General features: G+C 38.0%; 1 protein-coding gene and 1 pseudogene across 1 annotated transcript; both read right to left on the minus strand.

Annotated features, from left to right (window-relative positions):
• Positions 1 to 502: 502 nt before the first annotated feature.
• Positions 503 to 2,844, minus strand: LOC110258460 (olfactory receptor 18-like). The gene is made up of 2 exons (XM_021081733.1): positions 2,657 to 2,844; positions 503 to 1,448 (listed from the first exon to the last, which is right to left on the minus strand). Exons 1-2 carry the CDS (start codon positions 2,842 to 2,844, stop codon positions 503 to 505), a joined length of 1,134 nt encoding a protein of 377 aa, XP_020937392.1.
• Positions 2,845 to 13,163: 10,319 nt separating this feature from the next.
• LOC100524482 lies at positions 13,164 to 14,092 on the minus strand (annotated as a pseudogene).
• Positions 14,093 to 18,516: the final 4,424 nt, after the last annotated feature.

An 18,516-nucleotide genomic window follows, 5' to 3' on the forward strand; every position in this document is an offset into this window, starting at 1 on the left:
TTAAAAGAATTGTGAATTTCTACAGAATGCTGGGTCATAGGTGGCAAATGCAGAAGATTCCATAGATGTAATGGAATTCACTCATGCAGTGATTTTTACATACATACGATCCAGAATAGGTAAAAATACCCATTATTTTTCTGATATAGGTTATTCCAAACTATTGAGTAGATTTTCCTATGCTATACAGTAGGATTTCATTAATCATTTTTTTATACAGTAGCGTGTATGTATTATTCTTACCCACTTAAAACTAATACAACATGGTAAATCAACTTTACCTCAATAAAATTAAACTTTAAGAAAGATCAAGAATGGTATCTTAATCCCATCAAACATATGCCCATATAGGAAATGTTTAGTTATTATAAATATGATAAATAAATAATGTGAGCTACAAAACTTATATGACCCAACAAACATATCTGCCAATTCCAGATGTTTTGTGTGCAATTATTTTTAAACAGCAGGTGGAAAAAAAAAAACTGGGCAAGTATTGAAATTAGGTTGTTCTGTTGAAGAGCTTCTGTAAGGCCCTCGTGATTTCCCTGTTCCTCAGGCTGTAGATGAAGGGGTTCAGCATGGGGGTCACCACTGTGTACACCACTGAGGCCACTGCATCATTTCTGGGAGAATGTGAGACAGCTGAGCTGAGGTACACCCCAAGGCCTGTTCCATAAAATAAACAAACAACAGCCAGGTGAGAGCCACAGGTGGAGAAGGCTTTGTACCTCCCACCTGATGAGGGAACTCTCAGAATGGAGGAAAGTATTTGTGAATAAGAGAAAAGGATGCCTGAAAGGGGAAATCCACCAAAGATGGCACCAGTGAAGTACATCATTACTTTATGGGTGGAGGTATCATCACAGGCAAGCTTGAGGAGTTGAGGAGGGTCACAGAAGAAATGAGGAATTTCCACTTTGGTACAAAAGGTAAGATGTGACATCATCACACAGTGCAGCTGGGAGTCCAAAAGGCTGAACAGAAAAGACCCCAGGACCAGCAGGCTACAGAGGCGGGGGTTCATGATGACCTGGTAGTGCAGGGGATAAGAGATAGCTACAAACCGATCATAAGCCATCACACACAGAAGCGCACTGTCCAAACACCCGAAAAGATTAAAGAGAGTCAACTGAATCCGGCATCCCACATAGGAGATGACTCTGCTGTGAGTCTGAATGTCCAAAAGCATCTTTGGGACCGTGGTAGAGGTAAAGCCGAGGTCAGCCATGGACAGAATGGAGAGGAAGAAGTACATGGGGGTGTGGAGGTGGGAGTCAGAGCTGATGGTCAGGATGATCAGTAGATTCCCCAGCACGGTGACCAGGTACATGGACAGGAACAGGAGGAAAGTTAGAGGTTGCAGTTCTGGATCCTCTGAGAGCCCCAGGATGAGGAATTCCAAGACACCTGTGAAATTCTGTGGTTTCGTGAAGCAGAGGCACTTTCTGAAAAATAGATGAGATTGATATAAAAGGAAACAAGTATACATGTACCCATCAGTGTGTCTCTGCTTCAGAGCCAAGCAGATCATAAATAAAATATTCAGTTGAGGACCACAGACCTTTAGCAATATTTATTTGTCATAACAAACACACCATTTTATGAACGTCTTTTTTTCCAAGGTTTTTTCCTCCATACATCTGTTTGTATATGTATCATATTGAAAAAAATAAGCTAAAGAACTTAGAGGAGTAAGGATATTTACAGACCCAAAAAGCCCTCCATAAGTAATGAATGGCCAACAGGGACTTGCTTTATAGCACAGAGAATTCTGCCAAATATTCTGTGATAACCAATGTGGGAAAAGAATTTGAAAGGGAACAGATGTGTGTACATGTATATCTAAATCACTTTGTTGTACAGCAGAAATTATTACAACTTTGTAGATTAACTATACTTCAATAAAATTTTAAAACCTAAAACAACACCATAAGCACACTAAAATACCAGTTCCCATTCTTTCAAGGAACTCAGAGGAATAAGAAATATCCTTTCCTCTAAAGAAAAAAAAAATCCTAATTGAAGGACACTAATAGACAGTCATATATACTGTATTTTATCCAAATGAGGTACAATTAATGTCCTTGATCTGTACAATTTATAAAACCCTAAGAACTATGCAATAAAGTATGTGGGCCTACTTTGTGTGTGTGATGTTTGGTTGCTGGCAGATTTTAAGCCATTCTTTTTTGTGTGTCTTTGTTGCTATTGTTGCCGCTGTTGCTGTTTTGGTGTTTGGGGGCAGTTGCCATTTTTAATTTTTAAAATTAAAGTATGATTGATTTATAATGTTGCATCAATTTCTGAAGTACATCAAAATGACCCAGTCATAACATATATATACATTCTTTTTCTCATATTATCTTCCATCTGTTCTATCCCAAGAGATTGGATATAGTTCCCTAGACAATCTATACAGTAATATTAAGCTATACTTTTCTCTCTTCCCCTCTGGCTCAAATTGTGGGCAAGTTTATAATAAGTTCCTGGTGCCCCTTCCTTTGGTCATGCTATGAAAATTCAAACCAAGCCACCTTGAGCACACAGGCAGGAACTCTCACTTGGAAATTATATTCTTGCCACAATTAAAAAACATTTTTTTAACCCCCAAACCAGCCACTTTCTTTGAACTCTTCCCCCATTTCAAACTCACTTAGAGGACCTTCCCTGCACTCCCCAGACAGGAAGATCTTCAGCTGAGGAGTAAAACCTATTACACCCTCTTGTATGTGTGGCATTTTCCATTACACCATCCAAGCCAAATCTGGCATGGGAGTCTGTGCTATTTCTGCAGAGTGTCCAGTGTAACAAGTGAGGCACTGGGACAATGACCACCACCATCCGAGGTCTTTCTGCTCATGCTGCAGCTTGCTCACTCACTTTGTTGCCTGATGGCAAACACACACATTGGCAACTGCCTCCTGGCAAGCTTGTCCTTCAGACTGTGCTGCACTGAGCTGCATACATTGAGCCCTTCCAATCCTCTCTTAGAGGTGTAGCTAATCTAGCATAGGAGTTTCAGTAATTATTTGGCTATTTGAGACAAGAGTTTGGGATTGTGTCTTCCCTTAATGTGGCCCTGGGTATTGTGTCTCAGTCCATACCTGTCTGTACATCTTCAAATAAAGCTGTGGCTGACACTAGGGTCAGGGGAAAGACTCTTACCCTGATGGCTATGTGTTTCAAGCATGCAGTGGCCCACATGGGTGCTCAGGGGAAAGAGGATACCCTGTGGAAGATATAGGTACCTTATGTGGTTTCTCATGAGGGTGGAAGGTAGAGGATTGTGATAGAGGGAGAAGGGGAAAGAGAGAGGAGGTTGGAGAAGAAAAAACCCGATATTGTGTATTTGCTGTCATCTGCATCATAAAAAGACCAAAATCTTTAAACACCACTGCTGCCACCATTGCCCATGCCTTTGTTACAACAAAGAACTAAATCCTTGTGCTTATAGGGAGAAACATCCATGACACCTATGTAGTACAGTGAAAGAGTTATGTCAAACCCGATTTATGCACATATATAAAGCCTGCAAAACATACCTCAGTTTGGACTAGCCACATTTCAAGGGTCCATGTGAAATTAAACAGTACAGAAAGACACTGTCCTGTACCCTGTGAATAGACTCGCTGCTCAGATCCAAACCTGGGTTCGCTCCTTCTTACCCCAAGACCAATTTAAAGAAGAATACTCTGCTGAAGTACAAAAGGAACCAATAATGTGTGTACCTCTGTCTTGTTGGTAATTGTGCAAATGGAAATTTGAAGGCTACATAGCACATAGCTAAGAGCCTGTCACAGGAAAACCTTGATGAAGCTTGTGATATTATGCTTACCCTCTTCATCACCAACATGATCATAATGATGACATGCAACATCATAGTTTTTTATGGCCATGTGGTGGTATATGGAAATTCCTGGTCCAGGGACTGAATATGGGCCACAGCTGCATTTAACCCTCTGAGCCAGTCCAGGGATTGAATCCTTGCCTCCAGAGTGAACTGAGCCACTGAAGCTGGATTCTTAACCCACCATGCCACAGTGGGAACTCCTCCAAGATGATCTTGGAGTGCTTAGGGGATGATTCAAAGAGATCCACTGCCTTCTCTCTTGTGGATGATGCTTATGGATGCTAGAATGGGTGATGGAGGAGAGAAGAATTCTGAATGCGAGTTCTGAAATCCCCAGGAGAAAAACAGAACATAGATTTCATCAGCTACTGAGCTGAAACTAGCATACCAGTGTCCTCCCACCCAACTACCCCATCCACTCTCCTTGTCTTGATGAGGAAACAATTCCCAACAGTCCCTCCCCCACTCACCACCGCCCCGGGTACTCACTGGTCCATGTTGTATCTTTGCTGCATCATGACCTAGGAGTTTGGATCCACTGCCCTCTTCTGCCTGATGAATAATGAGGGCAAAGGCTCTTTCCTCAGAACTGAGGAAGACATACATAGGCATGAATCCCCTTATGCAGATAATGACTCTGGGAGGAGGAGATACATGTAAAACCTGCCTGAGAATGGTACCCTGAAAGGCTGGAGACACTGGCTAATTATTACTTACTCCTACATTGTGTTAAAAACACAATGCACAGAGCTCCTCATTAACAAAGTTGGTCCATGTTATCCCAGTCTCTGAGGACCTCCTAATATTAACAAAAGAAGAAAACGAAATGTATTTTGAGCATTCTGGGGCCTTCCTCTCCTCAAGAGAATGCTCACCTGTACGCTTTCAATGTACAGATTGAATTGCATTCCAGCTTCAAGCATCCTAACTTAATGCGCAGCCTCTTTTTAAAAATTTCATGTATGACCTTTTGCCTTTGACAACTGTAAATCCATTGTGTCAATCCAATAAATTAAGAATAATTGTATAACGAGCTCTGAAGTTACTTCTCTTTTCTCAGTTAGGGTTTATGTCCCAAAGAGGAACATTCTAGTCCCCTTTTTAGGGATTTTTGCTCATTTAAATGATGACTCAAGTTGTAATTTTTCTCTTTAATTGATGGATATTGGTATATTAGAAAGCTATGGACTTCATACACTTATTTTTAAGTTGCTACTTCTCTTAAAGAAACCAGAGTATCTAACAGATGCAAATCAAGGTGTCAGCTAGAGCTGCAGTCCTTTCAAAGTTTCACTGGGAGAAGAATTGTTTTCAAGCCTGCTCATGTAGCCTTTGGAAAGATGGAGTTCCCTGTGAGCTGTGGACCAGAGGCCTTCCTCCTTTCTTTGCCACATGGGTCTCTCATGGGGAAGCTCAGAGTTGCCAGTTGGTTTCCATCAAATGCAGCAGACAAGGAGATGAAAAAATAAGGGTCAGAAAGAGGAAAGGCAGTACTTTTGTACCCTAATCTCAAAAGTGACATCCCATTAGTTTTGCCCTATTGAAAGGTTTGAAAACAAACCTCTAGTCCCAGATTGTCAAACTTGTTGCCATATAGTTGTTCATAGTATTCTCTTATGGTTTTTTTGTATTTCTGCTGTATCCATTGTGATTTCTCCTTTTTCATTTTAATTTTGGTTATTTGGGCTCTTTCTCTCCTCTTTTTAGTGAGTCTGGCCAGGGGTTTGTCAATTTTGTTTACCTTTTCAAAGAACCAGCTCTTGGTTTTATTCATTTTCTCTATTGTTTTTTGAGTCTCTATTTTATTGATTTCTTCTTTGATCTTTATAATTTCCTTCCTTCTGCTGACTTTAGGCCTTTTTTGTTCTTTTTCTAATTCATTTAGGGGGAGGGTTAAGTTGTCCATTTGGGATCTTTCTTCTTTTTTGAGAAAGGCCTGTATTGCTATAAATTTCCCTCTGAGCACTGCTTTCGCAGCATCCCATAGGTTTTGAGAGGTTGTGTCTTCATTATCATTTGTTTCAAGGTAGTTTTTAATTTCCTTCTTGATTTCCTCATTGACCCATTGGTTTTTTAGTAGCATGTTGTTTAGTCTCCATGGAGTAGTTTTCTTTCTCACTTCTTTTCCTATGGTTGATTTCTAATTTCATGGCATTGTGGTCAGAGAAGATACTTGAGATAATTTCTATGCTCCTAAATTTATTGAGATTCGCTTTGTGTCCCAATATGTGGTCGATTCTTGAGAATGTTCCATGAGCATTTGAGAAGAATGTGTATTCTGCTTTTTTTGGATGTAGTGTCCTGAAGATATCAATGAAGTCTACCTTTTCTATGGTTTCCTTTAGGATCTCTGTTGCTTTATTGGTTTTCTGTCTAGAGGATCTGTCCATTGATGTGAGGGGGGTATTTAGGTCTCCTACTATGATTGTATTCTCCTCAATATCTCCCTTTATGTCTGTTAATATTGTATGTATCTGGGTGCTCCTGTATTTGGGGCCTATATGTTGATGGTAATAACATCCTCTCCTTGGATGGATCCCTTAATCATTAAGTAGTGTCCTTTGTCTTTCTTTATGTCTTTTGTTTTAAAGTCTATTTTGTCTGATATGAGTGTTGTGACTCCTGCTTTTCTGTCATGTCTATTGGCATGAAATATTTTTCTCCACCCTTTCACTTTCAATCTATATGTATCTTTTGTCCTAAGGTGAATTTCCTGTAGGCAACATATTGAAGGTTTTTGCCTTTTTATCCACTCAGCCACTCTGTGTCTTTTGGTTGGGGCATTCAGTCCATTGACATTTAAGGTTATAATTGATAGATGATTATTTATTGCCATTTTGAACCTCATGTTCCAGTTAACTATATGGCAACAGTTTGACAATCTGGAAGAAATGGACAATTTTCTAGAATCTTACAGCCTGCCAAAACTGAATCAAAAAGAAACAGACCAAATGAACAGACTGATCACTAGAAATGAAATTGAAGAGGTCATAAAATCACTCCCTACAAATAAAAGTCCAGGACCAGATGGCTTCACAGGTGAATTCTATCAAACATTAAAGAGGAATTGGTGCCCATCCTCCTTAAACTCTTTCAAAAGGTTGAAGAAGAAGGAATACTCCCAAAGACATTCTATGAGGCCAACATCACCCTCATTCCAAAACCAGGCAGAGATACCACCAAAAAATAAAACTATCGCCCAATATCATTGATGAATATAGATGCAAAAATTCTCAACAAAAGCTTAGCCAAACGAATCCAACAACATACCAAAAAAATTATACACCATGACCAGGTTGGGTTCATCCCAGGTTCACAAGGATGGTTCAACATACACAAATCAATCAACATCATACACCACATGAACAAAAGAAAAGTCAAAAATCATATGATCATCTCAATAGACGCAGAAAAAGCATTTGACAAAGTCCAACATCCATTCATGATCAAGACCCTCGCCAAAGTGGGTATAGAGGGAACATTCCTGAATAGAATCAAAGCCATTTATGATAAACCCACAGCAAATATAATCCTCAGTGGGGAAAAACGGAAAGCCTTCTTACTCCAATCTGGAACAGGACAGGGATGCCCATGCTCACCACTGCTCTTCAACAGAGTTTTGGAAGTCTTAGCCACAGCAATTAGACAAACAAAGGAAATAAAAGGCATCCATATAGGAAGAGAAGAGATCAAACTGTCACTGTATGCAAATGACATGATACTATACAAAGAAAACCCCAAGGACTCAACCCCAAAACTCCTTGAATTGATTAATAAATTCAGCAAAGTAGCAGGATATAAGATTAACATTCAGAAGTCAGTTGCATTTCTGTATACCAGCAATGAAACATTAGAAAAGGAATACAAAAATACGATACCTTTTAAAATTGTACCTCACAAAATCAAATACCTCAGAATACACCTGACCAAGGAGGTAAAGGACCTCTATGCCAAGAACTATAAAACTTTAATCAAGGAAATCAAAGAAGATGTAAAGAAATGGAAAGATATTCCATGTTCCTGAATTGGGAAAATCAATATTGTAAAAATGGCCATACTACCCAAAGCAATCTACAGATTCAATGCAATCCATATCCAATTACCCATGACATTTTTCACAGAACTGGAACAAACTATCCAAAAATTTAAATGGAACAACAAAAGACCCAGAATCGCCAAAGCAATCCTGAGAAACAAAAACCAAGCAGGAGGCATCACTCTCCCAGATTTCAAGAAATACTACAAAGCCACAGTCATCAAAACAGTGTGGTACTGGTATCAAAACAGACAGACAGACCAATGGAACAGAATAGAGAACCCAGAAATAAACGATGACACCTATGGTCAATTAATCTTTGACAAGGGAGGCAGGAACCTCTAATGGGAAAAAGAAAGTCTATTCAGCAAGCATTGCTGGGAAACCTGGACAGCTGTATGCAAAGCAATGAAACTAGAACACACCCTCACACCATACACAAAAATAAACTCCAAATGGCTGAAAGACTTAAATATATGATAAGACACCATCAAACCCCTAGAAGAAAACCTAGGCAAAACACTCTCGGATATCAACATCATGAATATTTTCTCAGGTCAGTCTCCCAAAACAATAGAAATTAGAGCAAAAATAAACCCATGGGACCTCATCAAACTGTAAAGCTTTTGCACAGCAAAGGAAACCCAAAAGAAAACAAAAAGATAGCTTACAGAATGGGAGAAAATAGTTTCAAATGATGCAACTGACAAGGGCTTAATCTCTAGAATATACAAGCAACTTATACAACTCAACAGCAAAAAAGCCAATCAATCAATGGAAAAATGGGCAAAAGACCTGAATAGACATTTCTCCAAGGAAGATATACAGATGGCCAACAAACACATGAAAAAATGCTCAACATCGCTGATTATAAGAGAAATGCAAATCAAAACTACCATGAGATACCACCTCACACCAGTCAGAATGGCCATCATTCATAAATCCACAAATAACAAGTGCTGGAGGGGCTGTGGAGAAAAGGGAACCCTCCTGCACTGCTGGTGGGAATGTAAACTTGTACAGCCACTATGGAGAACAGTTTGGAGATACCTTAGAAATCTATACATAGAACTTCCATAAGACCCCACAATCCCACTCTTGGGCATCTATCTGGACAAAACTCTACTTAAAAGAGACACATGCACCTGCATGTTCATTGCAGCACTATTCACAATAGCCAAGACATGGAAACAACCCAAATGTCCATCGACAGATGATTGGATTCGGAAGAAGTGGTATATATACACAATGGAATACTACTCAGCCATAAAAAACGATGACATAATGCCATTTGCAGCAACATGGATGGAACTAGAGAATCTCATCCTGAGTGAAATGAGTCAGAAAGACAAAGACAAATACCATATGATATCACTTATAACTGGAATCTAATATCCAGCACAAATGAACATCCCCTCAGAAAAGAAAATCATGGACTTGGAGAAAAGATTTGTGGCTGCCTGATAGGAGGGGAAGGGAGTGGGAGGGATTGGGAGCTTGGGCTTATCAGACACAACTTAGAATAGATTTACAAGGAGATCCTGCTGAATAGCATTGAGAACTTTGTCTAGATACTCATGTTGCAACAGAACAATGGGTTGGGAAACATGTAATTGTAATATATACATGTAAGGATAACTTGATCCCCTTGATGTACAGTGGGAAAATTAAAAAAAATTTAAAAAAATGCAAAGGGAACTCTTCAAAATCCATAAAAAATAAAAAAAAACCCAAATCTCTATTCTCATGACACACTCAAGGCATGAGTTTCCACTGTAGCATGAATAGAGGAGTGGGAGGTTATTGGGAGCACATTAGAGTCTGCCTACCATGCAGCCTCATCTTTATCAGGACACTGGAGATAGCTCTCTGCTTCTGAATATTGTCCTAAACTCATTACACCACAACTGTCTCAGCCAAGTTTCCTTGTAGAGAAGAACTGGCATATGGGTAGAAATTGGCTCTGATTTGGGTTTCTGCAGACCTCACCATGTTTCAGGATAGGCAGTTTGAAAAAGCCAACGTAATTTTTTTTCTACCAGCAAGGTCCCGCCATTGACAGCCACAGCCCTTCTGTGCCTCAATACAGCAAAAATCCCTAGGCGAATCCGGATTTTTCTCATTGGGAAGAGTGCATCCTTTTCCACAATTTATTTTCCTTAGATCAATTTGTATTCACAGAGATTTAAGTGCTATGGGCCTGTTAATTTTTTTCCAGTTAATAAAGTGAGTTGTAGGGGAATGATCCCTTGCAACACTCCACATTCTACTAATGCAGTTCTCCTGCTGCAGAGGTCTCCGGAGGAGGAGTTTTGAGATTAATTTGTCATTAACTGGTATGAGGACAATGACATTACTGAGATAGTAGAGTAGGAATGACCCAAGCCTCTGTAATCCCACAAAGATCAACAATTATATTTCAATAAAGTTGAAAAAAGGAATACATCAAGCTAGGATACGTGAAGATAATGATATCTATATTTATTTAGTTCATAACATAGGAATATTGTCTGTTTAATCCCAGAATGCTTTCAGCTAAATATCATTAAAAATGAAGCATTAAAGGCCCTGGGAATTATGAAAATACCTCCCGGTACACTCAGCTAATTAGTTGTAGGAGCTAATGCCTCAAGTCAAACTTCAGCCTGTGAAGCACATGTATTAAAACTATACAATGGCCTGTTAATATATTAATTATAACAAGTTGCCCTTATTGATTGACTGCTACATACTGAATGCATGGTGTTCTGATTAGTACATTTCATTGTATCTTCTCAACCGGCCTCTCAGTTAAGTGCTCTTATTATCTTAACTCTACAGATGCGGAACTTAAATAGAAATATGTTCTATATCATATGACACAAGCTCATAACTTTGGGTTACTTATGAATTACCTAAATGCATATTTAAATTAACTTCCTTAATGTTATAGTAGGATGGACCATTTGGTGGGAAACTACCATTGTACTGGTCCATGACATACACTATATAAAATTGTTGTATGGCCTTGGAAGATAAGCACTATTGCACTTAATTTACTGCTGAGGATTCTGAGGTGCAGAAAACCATTTTGAGGTGTTCCCTTGTGGCACAGAGGGTTAAGGACCTGGCATTGTCACTGCAGCAGCTTGGGTAGCTGCCATGGCTTGTGTTTGATCCACGGTCTGGGAAATTCTGCATGCTGAGGGTGTGGTCCCCCAAAAAGTTGGCATTGCCAAAACATCAAATTTTGGAGCCCATATTAGGGTGTGAAGTGCTCCATATCCCACATTCTTTCAATTATCTATGTTTCTTATTCTAATCAAATATTGTCACACCACACCTCATGGCTATGTGAAACTTTCAGTCTTTTCCCATGCTTAATGTTAAGCCATCATTATCACCCTTTTACATTTAAATCTAAACAAAAGAACAAAATGCTACCTCTGAGGGGAGTGTACAATTTGACATTAAAAGGCAACATAGATTTCTCACTTACCAAGGTTCTTTGCTATCACTTAAATTTGCATCAGTAGATAGCAAATAGAGTAATGTAGTAATTTGTACTGGGTGATAGTTCCCCACTAAATTCTATGGCTTCATCATCTGTCAAGTTCATTCCTTTCTTCAAATCAAAGTTTTGTATTGATGTAGTTGGTAGGTGACTTTCCTTACACTTAAAAAGCAGAGTCAACTAAATTAGTTGTTGGATAGATCTTCAGAGAACCAAGATTACTACTAAGAAAAATACATATATATACAGCAAAGTAACCCAGTTATACATATATATATATATATACTTTGTCTCACATTATCCTCCATCATGGTCCATCAAATCGATTAGATATGTAGTTCCCTGTATAGCAGAAATTGACAGAACATTGTAAATCAGTTCTAATAAAAAAATTAAGAGGAAACTATTGTGATGTTGCTAAGGAAAGATGGATTATCATTTTGAAGAACACAAATGAAGCCCAAAGACTGATTTATCATGACAGAATATAGGGAAGTTTGGGAACAGTGAAGTCCTAACCAGCCTGCTACCAGTGAAAGAAAAAGAGCTCCCCATTGCTGCCAACAAGGCCCTTTAGTATTTATGGTAAAGTAAAGGAAGACAAAGTTTAATTTATTTATGACAAATTTTGTAACTTAATAATCTTCAGACACTTTTAGAGCTACATATCAACGGGAAATATACCAGGACTTAAATCTGTTCTACAACCTTTATCAACAGTATGTACTTAAAGACATTTCTATTTTTTAATCTCATCTGTCAACATTTCAACTGCACATGACTCATGGCATGTATTTCTCCCCATGTTATGATTTATCATTCAAGGGTCTATCAAGAAAAAGACAAGCTATTTATTCCAGTTAAATGAACTGAGCGTAGAGAATTGGTTAAATAGCTACAACAAGACAGTCAAAAAAAATGGAACTGTGTGGCTAACAGATGGAAACCAATAAATACCAAGGGCTTAGGGGTAGACAAGGAGTAGTGAACTTAACTTTTGGGTGGGGTGAATGAAACTTACTAAGCATTATTTAAAGTATATAAGAAGAAAGCCATATGGAAGATAGAGCAGTGATTTCAAAAGAACCACCCTGGTATCACAAGGTAAGTGTAGAAGGGTGATTTGGGGGCAGAGAGACAGTACCTTAATGACCAGCACAAATGAAGATCTTATGATATTGAAGGCAATGTATTAGAGGACATTGCCTGGAGTTGTAATAAGCTCTTTTGTAACTTATCCTTTCGAGGTTGATCTCTTGAGACAATGACAACTAAACCTTTCCAAGTGCTTTTAAAAACTCCTCCTACTTAGATACACACCAGTCTAACTAAATCAGGATCTCTGGTAATGAGACCAAGTCCTCAGTATGTATAAAACACTCAGGGGATTCCGTAAAATCCATACTTGAGGACCAGTGAACTGCATGCTCAGACATTACTTGAATAAACAGATTTGACAGATGCAAAAGTTTTGTGGAAAAGAAACAGTAATAATGGAAAAAGGTGAAAACATTCAGTATGTAAAAGAGAGTTGTACATTTCTTCTGGATACCATGGTATTTGAGGGGAACCTCTTATGCATTCATTATGATGTACAATGGCTCCCGGAATATTCCCACAATCCAACTAAAAATGAGTCAAAAGAAGTAATATCCACTTTTGAAACATAGAGAGGACTGAAACAACAATGTGACCAAAAAAGCAGTATTCATTGGTCTGCAAGTTTAGTTTTGCTCATTTTCTCAATCTATATTTCAAAAAGATTTTCCCACAAGCTGGTATTAAGTTGTTCTGTGAAGGATCCTCCATAGGGAACTCTTTATGTCCCTGTTCCTCAAGCTGTAGATGAAGGGGTTCAGTATGGGGGTGACCACGGTGTACATCACTGGGGTTTCCACGTCCTTCTTGGGAGATGGCAACAATGCTGATCCAAGGTAACCACCAATAGCTGTTCCATAAAATAAGCAAACAACTGACAGATGGGAGCCACAGGTGGAAAAGGCTTTATACTTCCCAGCTGATGAGGAGACTCTCAAAACTGATGAAATAATTTTATAGTAAGAGAAAAAAATCCCTGAGATAGGGAGAAAACCAGAGATAGTGCCAACAAAATACACAATAATGGTGTTGGTGAAAGTGTCAAAACAGGCAAGTTTGAGGAGTTGAGAAGGGTGACAGAAGAAGTTTGAAATTTCCACATCCTTAAAGCAGGCAACTTGTAGGACAAGCAAATTGTGCAGCTGAGAGTCCAAAAGACTAACAAAAACAGACACCCAAACTAAGAAGCAACAGAGGCATGGGCTCATGATGCCTGGGTAGTGCAGTGGGTGGCGGATGGCCACAAACCTGTCATAGGCCATCACAGTCAGAAGAGTACCATCCATATATCCAAAACGGATGAAAAAAGACATCTGTGTCAGGCAGTCCGCATAGGAGATGACTCTGCTGTGAGTCTGGATGTTCACAATCATCCTGGGACAGTGGTGGAGGTGAAGCCCATGTCAGCCAAGGACAGGATGGAGAGGAAGAAGTACATGGGGGTGTGGAGGTGGGAGTCAGAGGTGACAGCCAGGATGATGAGCTGGTTCCCCAGCATGGTGACCAGGTACATGGACAGGAACAGCCCAAGGAGGAGGGGCTGCAGGTCTGGATCCTCTGAGAGTCCCAGGAGGAAGAAGTCTGAGACACTTGTTAGATTTTGTGGTTCCATGTGTGTGGACACCTTTGGAACAAGAAAAGAGGGTTGGAAGAAAGGAAACAAGCAAGTGGGCATGCAGCACGATTGCCATATTTTGAACTCAAGCAAATCACAAAAAGGTATTGACACTTGGGGTCATTGACTACAGAATATTTCTCAATATTTCGAATCCTATCTTCTTGGAAATCTTTCCTCATTTGTTTGTTATTCACCTCTTCGTATACACATTTACTTTTGAAACACTCAACTGAAGATTAACAGAGGAGCAAGAAAATTAGAAATAATAAATCTACGATCATAGTAAAAACACCTACTTCTTTAAGAAAGAAAGAGAGTGCAATAATACCCTTCATGCTTTAACATAAAAATACTAATAATTTTAAACATTAACAAGCAGTTAAAAATCCTATATTCATACAGAGTGATTGATATTCTCTTCATTTATAATATTTATAAACACTCTATAAAAGGTAAGGATGTGTCATCTGTATTCTAAATTAAAGCACTGAAAAGATGAACAACCCAATCAAAAAGAAGGTTAGAAGCCCTAAAGACATTTTTCCAAAGAAGACTTAGAGATGGCCAAGAAGCATGTGAAAAATATAAAGCAACACCACAAGGAAGTATCACCTCACTCTGTCAGAATGTCCATCTTCAGAAAGTCTACATGTAATAAATGCTATAGAGGGTGTGAAGAAAAAGGAGCCCTCCTACACTGTTGGTGGGAATGTAAATTGGTACAGCCACTGTGGAGAACAGTATGGAGGTTCCTCAGAAAACTAAAATCTCACTACCATATGATCCAGCAATCCCACTCCTGGGCATAAAAATCTGAAAAGATGAAATCTCTAATTCAAAAAGATACATGTACCTTAGTGTTCATAGCAGCACTGCTTACAATAGCCAAGAGATGGAGACAAACCCAAGTGCCCATCAACAATCAGTTTAAGTCATGTTAAGAAACATGAATATATATGAATATTCATATATATATGAATATTATTCAGCCATAAAAAGGAATGAAGGGTTTCTCTTTGTGCCTCAGTGAGTTAATAAGCTGACATAGTATGCTGAAGACACGGGTTTGATCCCTGGCCTCGCTCAGTGAGTTAAGGACCTGGTGTTGTCAGAGCCTGCATCATAGTTCACAGATGTAGCTAGGATCTGGTGTTGCCAGTGACTGTGGCACAGGTTGAAGCTGCAGCTCCTATTAGACCCCTAGGCTGGGAATTTCCATATGTTGAAGTTTTGGCCAGAAAAAGAAGGATAAAATACAATATTGCCATCTGCAGCAACATAGATGGACTTAGAGAATATTATGCTTAGTGAAATAAGTCAGAGAAAGCAAGTACTATATATCACCTATATGTGGAATCTAAAATATAATACCAATGAATCTATTAGAAAAATGGAAATAGATTCACAGAGAAAACCAATTTATGATCAACAAAGGGGAAGTGGAGCAGGAGGGACAAATTAGGAGTTTGGGATTAACAGGTACAAATGACTACACATAAAACTGTTTAGCAATGAGGATTTACTCTATAGCACAGGAAACTGTATTTAATATTGTACAGTAACCTATAATGGAATATAATCTGCAAAAGCTTTGAATCACTCTACTGTACACACAAAACTAACACAATATTGTAAATCAATTACACTTCAATTAAAAATTTAAAAATTCATTTAATCTTTGACTTTTGTGGCCTTCAAATTTTGATAAATATGGTCTAGTTAAGTGCACGTAATCATCCAACACTGATAACTGCAAAGTTGTTAGTATACAGAGCATCTGTCAAAGTTTAAACATTAATGACATTTAAGGAACTCTTGAAATGTTTTAATTTTATACAGGGTTCATTTTACCAACCATATAGAATCTCAGTAAAATGTCTGCTGTGTGAGACTTCTCTTTGCTCTTGGGGGGGGGGGGCTCTATTTTGCAGTGGCCTGGTAATACTCCTTCATTAATTTTTTTTCTAGTGAAAGTTATTATATGATATCACTTATATGTAGAATCTAATTAAATAATACAAAAGAACTTATTAATGAGATTCTACTGTATAACACAGGGAACTATATACAATCTTTTGGGTTAGAATATGATGGAAGATAGTATGACAAAAAGAGTGTAGATGCAGATCTGGACCCCAAATGTAACCAGTGTCATGAGGCTGATGGGTATGTTTTCTTGTCAATGTTTTCATAATGTCAATATTAATTTATTTATCCATAACCAGCTTTCTGAAAATTTTATCTGAAGAGTATACTACACATGATGCCTCTGAAATGTATTGGAACCACAACATTGTGTTCAAGTCTCTTGTGAAATACACACAACTACTTCCAGCCTTTTCCTTGTGTGATACATTACATGAGATAAGGTGGTTTTTACAATGGAATATTACTCAGCCATTAAATGGCATGAAATAACATTCTTTGCAGCAACATAGATGGACCTAGAGATTCTCATGCTAGGAGAAGTAAGCCAGAAAGAGATAGATAAATACCATATGATATTATTTACATATAAAATCTAAAATATTACACAAATAAACATATTTACAAGATGAAAACAGATGCACAGACATAGAGAACAGATTTGTAGTTGTCGAGGGGGAGGGGTGTGGGAGGGGGAAGGACTGGGAACTTGGAATTAGTAGAGAAAAACTATTATGTACAGAATGGATAAACAACAAAGTCCTTCTCTAGAGCACTGGGAACTGTATTCAAAATCCTGTGATAAACTATAATGGGAAACAGTATGAAAAGGATGCATGTGTATGTGTGTGTGTGTGTGTGCGTAACTAAGTAACTTTGCCATACAGCAGAAATTAATACAACATTCTAAATTGACTATAGTCAATACAATTTTTTAAAAGAAAATTTTTATCAGTTTATAAATCTTTGGATTTTAATATAAATTTAACATATTAAAATATATTTATTATATTATAAATGTAATACATTCATAATTCAATATATTTACAAAGTAAAATTTCATTTTATATAATGTTTTTTTATTTTATTATTATTTGTACTAATTTCTTGTAAACAATCCTATGAAAATTCTTAAACTTCTCTCTATATCACATATGTAAGAATTTATATAGAGAGCCGCAATAATCAGAAAAACAAAAGAAATAAAAGACATCCAAATAGGAAGAGAAGAGGTAAAACTGTCACTGTATGCAGATGACATGATACTATACATAGAAAACCCCAAGGACTCAACCTAAAAATTAATCGAACTGATCAACAAACTCACCAATGTAGCAGGATATAAGATTAATATTCAGAAATCAGTCGCATTTCTGTATACTAACAACAAAATATTAGAAAAGGAATACAGAAACACAATACCCTTTAAAATTGCACCCCAAAAAATCAAATACCTGGGAATACACCCAACCAAGGAGGTAAAGAACTTATATGATGAGAAGTATAAAACATAAATCAAGGAAATTAAAGATGTAAAGAAATGGAAACATATTCCATCCTCTTGGGTTGGAAAAATTAATATTGTAAAAATGGCCTTACTACCCAAAGCGATCTACAGATTTAATGCAATCCCTATCAAATTATCCATGACATTTTTCACAGAACTGGAAGAAACTATCCAAAAATTTATATGGAACCACAAAAGACCCAGAATTGCCATAACAATTCTGAGGAACAAAAACCAAGCAGGAGGCATAACTCTCCCAGATTTCAAGAAATACTACAAAGCCACAGTCATCAAAACAGTGTGGTACTGGTATCAAAACAGACAGACAGACCAATGGGAAAGAATAGAAAACCCAGAAATAAACCCTGACCACCCATGGTCAATTAACCTTTGATAAAGGAGGCAAGAACATAAAATGGGAAAAAGAAAGTCTATTCAGCAAGCATTGCTGGGAAACCTGGACAGCTGCATGCAAAGCAATGAAACTAGAACACACCCTCACACCATGCACCAAAATAACCTCAAAATGGCATAAAGACTTAAATATGACAAGACACCATCGAACTCCTAGAAGAGAACATAGGCAAAACACTCTCTGACATCAACCTTTCAAACATTTTCTCAGGTCAGTCTCCCAAGGTAGCAGAATTAAGAGCAAAAATAAAGCAGTCAATAAACCTAGTCAAACTGACAAACATTTTCACAGCAAAGGAAACCAAAAAGAAAACAAAAGGACAATTTACAGAATGGGAGAAAATAGTTTCAAATAAGGCAGCTGACAAAGCTTAATCTCTAGAATATACAAGCAACTTATACAACTCAACAGCAAAGAAGCCAACAACCCAATTGAAAGATGGGCAAAAGACCTGAATAGACATTTCTCCAAGGAAGAGATACACAGATGGCCAACAAGCACATGAGAAAATGCTCCATATCCCTGATTATTAGAGAAATGCAAATCAAAACTACCATGAGATACCACCTC

The sequence above is a fragment of the Sus scrofa genome, unplaced genomic scaffold (assembly GCF_000003025.6).
Source record: "Sus scrofa isolate TJ Tabasco breed Duroc unplaced genomic scaffold, Sscrofa11.1 Contig2113, whole genome shotgun sequence".
Lineage (NCBI taxonomy): Eukaryota > Metazoa > Chordata > Mammalia > Artiodactyla > Suidae > Sus > Sus scrofa.

Bases quoted from the DNA above. Each gene is read 5' to 3' on its own strand.
- LOC110258460 (XM_021081733.1), bottom strand. From the start codon at position 2,844: ATGGTGGTGGTCATTGTCCCAGTGCCTCACTTGTTACACTGGACACTC. The intron at 1,449-2,656 runs GTGAGTTTGAAA...TCTATTTTTCAG, and splicing joins GTGCAGGGAAGGTCCTCTAA to AAAGTGCCTCTGCTTCACGA.